Here is a 12480-nt window from a genome sequence, read left to right as displayed (position 1 = left end):
CTCGCAGTCTAATTTTAGCTCAGAACGAGGTCTTGCTTAACAATTACAGCCATCTAAGGCCTTCATGGGAAGTCATAATATCAAGTGTACGTTATCTATAATAAGAATCAACAAAACTAGTTAATCAAAAGTATGTCTGAATTAGTGACTACGAGGCTATTGAACCATGGTGTAATATGCATTATTTTTCATACTCTGTAGGCATGGTTGTCCAAAGTCCAAAACTAACAAAACCGTCTCTATCCCGTAAACTAGCATTTTTATTTGCTGGTCGTAAATGACGCAAGTAAACAAATGATAGGCCTACACAAAAAAAGTGGAAGAGCCTATGTCTAATATTTAAACTGGGAAAAGAAGAAATGGTGAAAGCGTTTTCTTTATGCAAATATATTCTGATAGGCCTACCCTTTCGTTCCAAGTCCAATTTAGGCCCATGCTTACCAGATGGGTGATGTGTCGGATATTCGTTAATATACCAATATATGTTATATGTATATATAGTGTGACACCTCTGTAGAAACTGTTTAACAATTTATTTCTAGATTGCATTTCATAGTTTCCCGTAAGTTTGTCATTAAAGGAATAAACAGTCTTGACAAAGTCTTTTACTTGAAGAGCAGGGAAGACATTGTTATTGTGTTGAAAGAAAATCATTCCCCTGAGCTTTGGTTTGTAGCATGGTTTAAAACTTTTCTTAAGGCAGGGATTGCCAAATGAAAGCAGACCAGATCTAAACGTCCCCTATTACTAATGCGTGATTTTATAATTAACTAAGAACTAAACACCGGGGCACGTTTCTCTTGAATGTTTTTCCCTCCAAGGATCTGAGGGGTGGATAATAACACGCGTCACGTGGCGTGCATATCGACAATGCATTTGGTTTCGCAAACCTTTTGTGCAGACAAACCCCTTACGACCCCTCCGCACATCATCAGGGGACAGCGGATCCCCGGTTGAAACGCCTGCTTTACAGGCTTTGGCAGTAGGTCGCTGCTCTGACTTGCTTTTTAAACTAATCCGCAGCCGTCAGCTGCTGAAGGGGAAGATTGTGGAGAAACGACATTTTGGAAATTGAGAGAATGAGGAAATGCTTATTTTGTTAACTGTTTGCAAAAGCTATTTAATCCGAATGATTTAATATTAGTCTTCGTGAAACTATGAGACATAAAAGCAAATCTGGTGTTTCTGTGTAGAATATACGTATTCACAACACAATGTAATTCGAGCTACGGAAGCAGAAACTGTAAGAAACACGTATGATAGAACAAGTTTCTCTGAAAATAGCTAAACCGATGCAGACCTGGCTTCAGCAAAAAGAAAAGCGTGGTTCTATTTCTGATATGTTATTGTCCAATAGTCATGAGTTCAACTTCGATACGCCTACTTAAATTTTTTAACGAAAATCATGACACGGGTGCAACCTATCTACATGTTCAAATATTCGGAGATTTACCTTTAGAAAATAGCTTGTTAACTTAGGAACCGGAAGGGAGAACCCAGGCTTTTAATCCCTCAAAACCAGTGCTTCTCAAACTGGTCCCCAGGGACCTCCACGCGGTCCACGTTTTTGCTCCCTCCTAACTCTTGGGGAATTGGGAGAGTAGCAAAAACGTGGACCGTCTGAGGACTGGTTTGAGAGACACTGCCCAAAACCACATTGGACATAACATCTACAGTTTCAGCTGCAGCATGGACACAGGGGTGTTCCACGAACAGGATTTCTTACTTAGCCGGGTAACTCAGACTTCTTCGGTAGTCTGGACTAAATGTAAGTGAACGAAGATAAAATATTTTTAGCCCAGACTACCTTAAATCGAACAAGTTATCCAGCTAAGCAAGAAATCCTGCTTCGTGGAACACCCCCATGGTTCCTAAAAGTCACTACAACAAAGCTCAACACCATCTATCATTTATACCTGCCTGTCCTATGCGGGAGACCGAAGCCAATTCTGGTCAGGACACCAACACCATTCACACATACATTCACACCTAGGGGCAATTTGGCAAGTCCAATTAACCATAGCATTATTATTTTTTGGTCTTTCAGCTTCATTTTTAGTATGGATACACAAAAAGTCATTGTTCAGCATAAAACACTTTCTGCGTAATGATCCAGAAAGAAAAACACATACGAATTACAAAAATGCACAAGCTTAAATATCAATCATTTATTTACAATTTGTACATTTACCAGCAAAAGTAAAAAAAAAAAAAGATAGGCAGACAGGAAGATGAACAAAAGTTGGACGCAAACAAAACTAGTTAAACCACAGAACCGGATTAACTTCTGTTCAAGTAAAACATGGATATCTGAATAACAGACGAAGGCAAATCAAGATGGGATGTCGTTACCAAGCATCTTGAATGCAACCTGTATGTTTTTAAATTAGTTATGCCGATCAAACTTTACAAGATACACAGCATTTGATAAGGGAATACATTTCATGTGCCAGTCCATTTTCACGTAAAATAAAGACACAGCAATGTAGTCTCCCACTGGCTGGGACAAAGCAGCCAGCGTTTTGATAAAGACCCTGCTGGACCAGACTGACCAGAGCCCTGAAGGCGTAAACAGCTACAGCCCTTCTTGCTGACGGAGTGCTAACAAAGGCATCCATGAAAATACATCTTTTCCCCTTTTTTTCTTGTAAATTCAGCATCATTGTTATCGATCTCTGGTTAGCCAGAACCAACAGGCTAGCAAGGCCAATAGAGCAGGTGTCCAGGAGTCAGGCCAACCATCCTCAGGTTCATAACGAATCCTTGAATCATTACGCTCTGGGGAGCAGTGGGGCAACCGGCCCTTCCTCCTGTAGTGCCCCCTCAGTTGACGCGGCAGGCACGGATCATGAGCAGCTGCAGGAGGATGAAGAGCGGCGAAACGATGAGGCCGAACCACAGGTTGGGGGCCTGGTCCAGATCGGCGAGCTTCTGGCAGAGCAGCACCTCGCACACTAGCTTGAGGCTGAGCACGGTGAGCACCCAGAGCAGGCGGAGCACAGCCAGTCGGCGCTCGCCCTCCTGGTGCAGCCGGATCGACACAATAGCCGTGAAGTAGGTGCTCAGTCCATCGGCGGTGAACAGGGGCACAAACACATGCCACCAGCTTATCGCCTCTGCAAAGTCAACTCGCACCGCCACCAGCAGGCTGAAGATGAGGAGAGCGCCAAGGTGCAGGAAGAGCTCAAACGTGGCGAAGCCCAGCCACTGGACCAGCTCCCGCAGGGAGAACAACATGTTTGCTCAGGCTGCAGGACTGACCAGACTGCTATACTGAGCAAAGGGGGTGTGGAGTGACCCCCTCCCCCCCTCGCCACTGTCTGAGGGTCCAAACAGAGGTACACAGAGCAAAGAAATAAACTAAAAGCAAGTTAAAATTACACAGAGGTTCCAAAAGTGAAGCAGAGTTCGTTTTGTGATGAATTATCAGACCAGGCCCTGGAACACATTGTCACAGGGAACTTGGTACAGGGAACTCGAAACAATAATACTGAATGTTGCCAACACTTAAGGGACAGAGTTGACCATTCAGCCTGCAGGTTAAAAGAGAAATAGAAGATTTAGACAGAACATAATCCCACTCCTAATTACGAATTAATAAAACATCATATAATGACGCTCCGACGAATTAATGTTACGCTAGGAAGTAACTTCTCACCAGTTACGGTCAGTTCTGACTGCCGTCCATGCAATGAGCTCAGGCCGACATTGCATCATTCAAATACCACTGATGAGCATTCATAAAACCTACCAGGGAACGTGTTGGCCCATTAGCTAAACCATCTATAACACAATGGTTTCTAAAGCTACTGAGAGCAAACGTATATGAACAGTTGAACACTTTGTCACTAGGAAAGGGTTTGCTCACTAGACAGTAACACGAGAATGAACAAAGTAGCGAACATCTTAACAACCGGACTGTCCTCTTACATCTCTAGTCTAGCCAGCAGGCTAAGGCTGCATGTTTATATTCCATTAGACAATTGACATGAGAGAAATCGTTCGAACACCATCTCAGTCAACCTTCAAATCAAACCGCAAACCAGTCAACACTAAATGAACCAGTGGAACTGTTTAACATTATATAATAATTACCTTTGATTCGGGCAAAACAGAAGTGCAAGCTTACTATCAGCCTTTCCGACATTTGTATGCCTCCCATCTCAGTCTCTGGTCGCGATAATACAGATACCGCGAGATTTTGGCAATAGGCTCGTGGTTTGCGTCGCTGCGCGATCGTACGGTGGCCACAGAGGTCATTTCCAATCATTCCACTGCTGTGGTGTCGGTTGCTGGTCTGGAGAAGGTAAATTGAATTTATTGATCAGGTGGATTCTGCGCATTAGATAGCGGGTATTGCTTCGATTTCCGATGGTTTGTTGTTGTTTTTTCTGCAAATTAAATTTTACTCTTTTAGAAAGGTTTCCGGTAAAGGAGAGCAATCCATTGACCAACCCGACGCAGCGGGAGGTCGAAGGTGGAACTTTTTTGGACTAAAGAATTTGCCTAGTTTAGCTTAGATTAATATTGCTTAATAAATTAATATTTTCAAACTTATTTCATAGTTTATTAGCCGTATAAGTTACCCATTTAACTGAATTGCTAGACACCTGAAATGAGCGTGTGGTTTTGAGCTGAATCTAAAAACGGATAAAGTAGTAACATTGAATACGTCAGTGGTAATTTATTGTAATTATAGGTGTACTGTTTCAGTTATTGGAGGGAGGGAAAGTCAATGATTAGTACTGCACACTTATTATGCACTCAAAAACAAAGCATTATTGTCAGGGCGCTGTACAAAATCGTAAGAGTCTTATTAATAAAATTAGCTGCATTCTTGTCATTTGTCAGACACTTCTGCAGTGGGCCACGCATCAAGAGGCGGCTCGTGCGCATGTTTGCCCACTTTTTTCCAGATGTTTTGTTTTTGGAGGGGGCATCTCATCGCTTTTGTTAACCAAGCGCCACAAAGCTTTGATAAGAAATTGTTATTAAACAATTTTTTATCAAAGAAAGGTTGCGAATCCGACCCAATGATTGATGATGGATATCCTGGGCTAGATCCTGGGCATTGTTTCAAGGTGCATTTTCTGTCTATCCCCCTCCTTTTAGTTCCAAAATGCAGCCAGTGGAATCCATCCTACACAGTGGCTATTTCCACCCCACCCTCAGATACTGGCAGTCCTCTGCTTCGGACCTGAGGCCAGAAAACCTCATTTACCCCATTTTCATCACGTAACGCCTCCGTCGGCTTGTTTGCTTGTTGTTTCTATTGGCTGGACAGTAATCACATGTTAATCTTTTCTACCAATCTGTCCTTAGGGACAGTCCTGATGCTGTGGAGCCCATTGCCAGTCTCCCCGGGCAGGCTAGGTAAGAAGCCAAGTGTGCACATAGCTCTTTCATACCCATTCTGCATACATCATCTGTTAGTAGTCACTTGGGATAGGTCAGGGATGGGCAATGTTATCCAGAAACAGCCATTGTGTATGTGTGCTTTCGCTACAACTCCCTAATTGGATGACTAGCTAGAGGACTGATTGGCTGAAGAGTCCTCACACCTGGGTTTGAACAGCTGACCTAAAGGTTACCCCAAAAACCTGCATACACACCGGCCCTTTGCGGATAAGACTGGCCTCCCCTCGAGTAGGTAGATGGTTAATTTAGCAATATTGGGTGAATGGGATGGCAGAGTGAGATGGAGGAACCAGTTAATTCAGGGATCAGCCTCATTTGGCACTCTATGCGCATGATCCTGGGCGACAGTGAGGGACCGTGCAGGAAGTCTGTTACAAGGAGCAGATTATACAGACAGTACGGCAACACAGAAGTGGTTTGGCAGTTTTTGCTTAGAAACTGTGACAAAGCCCATGATGCAGAACAAGTACCAACTTATTTGTAGTAGATGTGTCCGACAGTATTTTCAATTCAACTGTCACATGTGTCCTGAAATGCAATCAGGAGCCACACTGTAGAAAGTTGTAACAGGAGTTGGGTGCGAATGAGGGGTGGGGGGGGGGAGTCAGTGGGTTGGGCTCCAGTCCCTAGATAAAGGGGGTCTGGTTGGGCAGAACTCAAGATAAGCAACATATGAGATCTTTGTTCCCCTGTGCCTCCAAGTCCTTGCTTATGAAATAAAACCCATGACTGTTTATGCTCACATCCCCCCTACTGCTTTGATCCTGACATGTTCAGATGAGTGGTGTGTAGTGAAATATTAAGAAGTTAGATACCAAATACCCTACAGGCAAAACCCCTTTGATCTTCACTGGAGTTTTTAAATGCTGCTGCTGGATGACCACAGCATGTGCTCCTGTGCACGTCTTAAGCATCTGGCAGAGATGCATGTGTCAGAGATATAAAGCCAACTGCGTGAGGCCTTTTACAATGAGATTTAATTATTAACCAAGGTTGTCCCCATATTCTTTAATAAGGAAAAGTTACATCCTGGGTTTTACGTTTTTTTTTTTTTTAAGGAGTCGTTCTGTCCTAGATGGATGTATTTTTATTAAGCAGCACTTTGTCATTTACTTGAAATATGTCCTCAGTTCTGATGCTGTCAGATTAGTTTGGCGATCTGTACGTGAGTCAAACTGCTTTACTTTTAACTTGAATTAATATAGGGCTCTGAATTTTCAGCCATTACTCAGTAAATGCTTAGGGTTCCTTACATTCATAGTACACCATTCAGTGTTTTTTTTCTAAAAAAAAAAACTTTTCTCCCCGTAGATATGGAGTGAACAAAATGGAGGACATGTTGCGCCCCCTTGTGGATAAAGGCCTGAAGTGTGTTCTGATTTTTGGTGTTCCTGCTAAAATTCCTAAGGTGGGAAGACTCATATATCAGTTTTTTTTAATAACGTGCATTTTAGGTCATAGGATAATTCATTTTAGGTGTTTGCATATTTCAAAGCCTGCAGAGTGCCTTGTTTTCTTGTCGCAGGATGAGCGCGGATCTGCCGCAGACGCAGACGACACGCCAGCCGTCTTGGCTGTGAAGAAGCTGAGGTCCACCTTCCCAGACCTGCTGATTGCCTGCGATGTCTGCCTGTGCCCATATACCTCCCACGGCCACTGCGGTCAGTCTCTCCATGGGTCACATGACCACTGATCAACTGGTTTGCTTGCCATATGCATTGTGATCAATGTTTGCCCTTGACTCACATGAAATTCTGCGGCTGTCGGGGTACAGTTGGACATGTCAGATCTTGAAAGGCAGAGAAGAAAAGCAACCGATTGCAAAACTGATCCCAGAATGTTTTTTGTGTCCTAACCCTTGTTTTAAATTTGGGCGTGCTTATGTTATTCTAACAGGTATTTCGCAAAGCAGAGCTTTAAAACCCACATTTATATGGCAAGTCTCTGTGGTGATTCACCTAAGGCCTTGGTAAACAGCGTTGGTGGTTTATCTGAAGGGAGAGAAATGATCATGTTATAGCAGACAGAAAATGTTAAGGTCAAAAAAAACTTGTTAGCTCAAAAAGAACCATCAAAATGATCTTATGGTAGAATAAACACAGTATGTGTGTAAATGGCAGTTAATAATTAACATTATGAATGTTGCAGCATCTGTAATATAGTGTCCACATTTGGATTAAGGTACTGCACTGCGCAGGTAATTTTTTTGTTCAGTGAATGCTGTCCCATGCTGTAAAAGTTCAATCTTGTAGGTCTTTACATTGGTCATATGAATGGCCTCCTCTCGTTTTGTACATTTCTTACGTTCTTATGTCGTGTAGTATTTCCATCCTGTGTATGGTTGCATTTGCATTGCAGACACACTATGTGGGTGATTCTCATGCAATCTTGGTTTTGAAGATTTCAAATATCACCCATTTTCCCACCATTTTATGCCTTTTCCTCTTTTAACCAACATCCAAGCTGAAATGAAAGAGGTAAAAACACGTTGATGACATCAGTACATGTGACTTTTCTAACATCAGTTATGGGTCAGCAGATGAAACCTCAGGTTGGTTAACAGAGCCTGTACTCTGTCATATATACAGGGATGCACATAACTGATGCGCATTGTCAGTATGCATTGTCAGTATACCGTGGAAGTAGTTTGCATTATCCATATAAAGGTGAAAATGCATTGCAATTTTTGTCACAACAGTGCAACTGCACATAAAATAAATACGCATTTGTGCTGTTAAAACAAGAAATTGCTACGTGTACTGCTTTATACAGCAAATGCATGCTTGCGCACCAGTCACGTACATCCTTAACAATATATCAGGGTATTTAAACACATCCAGAGATTAAATTTACTAGATGGTTCATCTACCCAAGGTGGGTTTTTAATAGCTTTGGAAGAATAATGTTTGTGCTTCCTGAATCGTAACACATTCTTTAGCAAGTTCCGGAAGGCTGTCTTCCTGGTGACGATGTCATGGCAGTCTTCTGGTATTTATGAATGTGTGACAGCACTGATTCTTCCTGCATCCCCGGTGCAGGGATTTTGCGTGAGGACGGCTCTTTGGACAATGCGGCGAGCTGCATGCGTCTGGCAGAAGTTGCCCTAGCCTACGCACGCGCAGGTCAGTGGAGGGGGGGGGGGGGGGTCATCTCTTAGGTCTCCCTCATTCATTCCCTTCACCCTGTGTTGTGAAATGTTCCCCCCAGGACCACTTTTGTGCTGTATATTCACAAGAGAAAGAAAAATCACCAGCTGTGCTGCATGTCTAAGCAGTTAACTCGGTCTCTGCAGGCTGCCAAATCATCGCCCCATCAGACATGATGGACGGTCGAGTGGGAGCCATCAAGCAAGCTCTGATGCTCAATGACTTAGGAAACAAGGTAAAGCTGTGGGAGGGGGGTCCTTTTGTTTACCTGCGTAGGTTTATTAGCTGTAAAGACAGAGCTGGAAAAGCTTTCTGGGCAGTAAACGATGTAAATGACAGTGAGGCGAATCTGGCCTATTTGCCAAGTGCTCGGGTTTATTACCTGGTAGCTAAAAGAGCTTTTGTACTCATGTGGAAACTTTCCCTCTCGCCCTCAGGTATCTGTGTTAAGCTACAGCGCCAAGTTTGCATCCTGCTACTACGGTCCCTTCAGGTAAACAAAGAAATTTGCCTCTTACCCCCCATATCGGCGTCTGCCCATTGTGTCTGCCACCTACGCCTCGTGCCCCGTTATGTGAGGGCGGAGCCTCCGGGGTCCTGTTATCCTGTGAAAATTGATTAAGGACCTTCAGGAGGTTTTTATTTATGGAACAAAAAGTACAAATATCGCAAGAATGGCCCGGATGGTGCCTTGTAAAGATGCATTCTGCTCTTGTTGGTGGTGGGAAGCATGGTGTGGGAGGGGCTACTGCAGGGGCACCACAAAACAGACGTGGTGCATTTAATGGCGGTGCTAGTCAGGCTGCCCCGTGTGACCCCTGTCTGACCTCGTTCCCTCGTGTAATGTGCAGGGATGCCGCCCAATCAAAGCCGGCGTTTGGAGACCGACGGTGTTACCAGCTGCCACCTGGTGCGAGGGGGCTGGCACTGCGGGCAGTGGTACGTGTGCAGGTGCATCCGTGTATGTCTGTGGAGTGTCTTATGGTGTTTTGGTTGATTTATTATTTATGGCTTGCCTCCAGGACAGGGACGTCAAAGAGGGGGCGGACATGCTGATGGTGAAGCCAGGCTTGCCTTATCTCGACATTGTGAGGGAGGTAAAGGACAAGGTCAGTACAGCCTGTGTTGATTACCCTGTACTGTTGGACACGTTTAGCAGCTGCTTTCATCCAAGCTTGGAGTTGGAGAGAAGGGTCTGTGGAGCAGTTGGGATTGTGGGGCTCGATCGAGTGCTCAGTGGGTATAGAGCTCTGCTAGCCATGGGGATTTGGACCCGTGACCGTCCAGACATGGACACAGGTCCCTAGCAAACAGATTTTTTCTGGATTTATCAAATTAATTTGACAGTTAGTTATTAATTGAAATAAAGCTGCATTTTTTTCTGTCATTACTGGCATGAAATGGCCACTTGCTTCACCAGACTGGAATATAGAGGGGTGTGAAAATGGTTTTGTGGCTTTTAATGCAGTCTTAGATTCTGAAGCAACCCTAGTCATTTAGTTGTAAAGAAACGCTTCAGTTGGCTTCCATCTTATCTGCTTGCTAGGCCATACATTGTATCCAGATTTTTTTTCTTACCACTATATTTCCTTTGCCCCCCCCCCCAATGCAGCACCCTACCCACCCCCTAGCCGTGTACAATGTGTCCGGGGAGTTTGCCATGCTGTGGCACGCGTCCCAGGCTGGAGCTTTTGACCTTCGCATGGCTGTGATGGAGTCCATGACCGCCTTCCGACGAGCTGGTGAGTTGGTGAGCAGGGGGAGGTGTGAGGGATGGGGGGGGGGGAGTTAAGAGGAATAGCGAGATGGTCAGGCACGGTACTTGAGAGGAAAATTTCAATTACGTCAGTTTAACACTAATTATCATTGCATAAATGTGAATTTCATATACAAGGGCTGTCAGTCAATACGAGTGGTCCAATCTTTTGTTTTTTTTTAAGGTGGTTACGACCATAATGATTCATTCTTATGCAGGATTTGCCGCCATTAGATGTGCAGTTGACCCCCCCCTCCCCATAGACACATTGATTCTAGTAAAATATATTGGCCAAAACAATAATGACATGAAATGTATAAAAATAATGACTATAATTACCCTTTTTCTTCCAGGTGCTGATGTCATAATCACCTACTACGTTCCACAGCTGCTCACCTGGCTTAAAGACTAGTTAGTGCATAAATAGACAGGTTTGCAAGAACCTTGAACACATGTTAGTATTCTGTTCACTATAGACTCGCACCAGAACAGTGGTCCATGCAGTCAGATAATCAAATAAGCTGTGGCCATTCCACCCCCGCCCCCCCCCCAAAAAAAACGAAGAAACTCTTCAAGTACTAAACTAATATTCCCAGTATATAAAAATTAACTTTTATGTCTATCTTTATCGCTGTTGGAATTCTTGGGTATTTTTTTACTTAATAGAGGTTCTTTGAAAAGGGCAACGATGTCTTCTTCCAAAATTTCATCCCTGTACCTACATGTATGCTAAAGTATTCAGTTGGCTTTATGGTTAATAGTAAAACCACTAACCCCCTCTTTTTTCAACCTACTAAATCAATGTCTTTTTCAAATAATATATAAAAGGTTTTCAGTGGACCTGAATGAAAATGACTAATCATGAATCATTTGTATGTAATGTAGTCTTATAGACCATCCCAGTATTTCCTTATAACTATGCTGGGATAAGAGGAAATATGACTGTTTATAACATAATATATAAGGCCCACCAAATGGAATTGCCATTCCTGCATATTCTGCCTTCATTAGGAACTCGCACATGTTATCAACTGTGCAGAGAAAACAGTCTCTGTATAATACACAGAATCACACTATATGGCCAAAATATGTAGACAGAGTTAGAGGAAGTGAGTAATTGTCACACCTGTTAGTGAGGCATGTGTTTAAGCGCACAGTGCAATCTCCAGCAACAAACGCTGACAGAACAGGTAGTCTGTAGAACAGATTAGTTACTTTCAACAAGGCACAGTCTTACAATGCTGTCTTTCCAACAAGTTAGCTAGTCAAATTTCTCCCCTTCAGAGCTTCCATAGTCAACCACAAGTGGACCTAATTCAGTTGCAAAGCGGTAGGCCACAGAGAAAGAGCTAATCACTCAACATAAATACTAAAACTGTAAGCAAATCACATCAACGATGTTCCAACATCAAATTAAAGCCTTTTAGAGGAGCAGAGACTGCTTTAGGAACACTGGGCGAACCAATGTCATATTAATACCCCTGGTTTCAGAGTGAGATGTCGGACAAGAAAACTTCCTTATTTGTGTAAGATTAGGTTCATTCTCCCGTTTCCTTTATTAGCCATTTAAGGAGTTGAAGGTAATGACTAAACTAATATCTAGTCCAAATGCTCGGAGCTTTTCTCTGCTGCTATCAGGAAACTCAGATGGCAAAAAAAAACAAACTGTGAGGGTTCAAGCCAAGTGTAGAAGTAAAATAATGACGCCATTGTGTCCTGTATGAAATCTTAAATGAACGAGCAAGCATACGCATATATAAACATACATGAATTTAAAATCTGTGAGCGCATGCACCCTTATACTGAAAGGGCTTTCTCCTCCCGTGATGGTTTTCGATTACCGACTGACACGCAAAATCACCCAAGAGGGGCTCTTTCCCCTTCGGCCCCCCGGCGCGATCTCAAGGGGTACCGCAAAGTCTGTGCAGGTCACTGCTTGAAAGGGAATCGACCCCGAATCAATGTACCCTTCGAAAGGGTCCTTTTTGAAGACAAAAATGTATTCGGTCTCATAAGAATGTGCAAACGGATGATAATAAAAAGGAAATTATTCTTATATATTAGTTTCATTTGCGACTGAGTTTAATGAACCTTTATGATTCGCTAATCGGTGTTGGGTTTGTCCATTCTTGCATTGATTAACATACCCTTAGGACTGAC

At 43.2% G+C, this 12480-nt stretch overlaps 2 protein-coding genes across 2 annotated transcripts; one reads left to right on the top strand and one right to left on the bottom strand.

The window, feature by feature from the left end:
- Window positions 1-2146: 2146 nt before the first annotated feature.
- Window positions 2147-4203, bottom strand: tmem203 (transmembrane protein 203). The gene is made up of 2 exons (XM_023818647.2): window positions 4096-4203; window positions 2147-3533 (listed from the first exon to the last, which is right to left on the bottom strand). Exon 2 carries the CDS (start codon window positions 3235-3237, stop codon window positions 2824-2826), a length of 414 nt encoding a protein of 137 aa, XP_023674415.1. The 5' UTR covers window positions 3238-3533; window positions 4096-4203; the 3' UTR covers window positions 2147-2823.
- Window positions 4204-4206: 3 nt separating this feature from the next.
- Window positions 4207-12376, top strand: alad (aminolevulinate dehydratase). The gene is made up of 12 exons (XM_023818646.2): window positions 4207-4306; window positions 5113-5235; window positions 5323-5373; window positions 6730-6826; window positions 6944-7079; window positions 8457-8540; window positions 8711-8799; window positions 9002-9057; window positions 9416-9503; window positions 9587-9673; window positions 10177-10306; window positions 10674-12376. Exons 2-12 carry the CDS (start codon window positions 5120-5122, stop codon window positions 10730-10732), a joined length of 993 nt encoding a protein of 330 aa, XP_023674414.2. The 5' UTR covers window positions 4207-4306; window positions 5113-5119; the 3' UTR covers window positions 10733-12376.
- The last annotated feature ends 104 nt before the right edge of the window (window positions 12377-12480 follow it).

This window comes from Paramormyrops kingsleyae, chromosome 7, assembly GCF_048594095.1.
Source record: "Paramormyrops kingsleyae isolate MSU_618 chromosome 7, PKINGS_0.4, whole genome shotgun sequence".
Taxonomy (NCBI): Eukaryota; Metazoa; Chordata; class Actinopteri; order Osteoglossiformes; family Mormyridae; genus Paramormyrops; species Paramormyrops kingsleyae.
The sequence above is the reverse complement of the archived record's forward strand: the minus strand, read 5'-3'. Positions and strand labels throughout refer to the sequence as shown.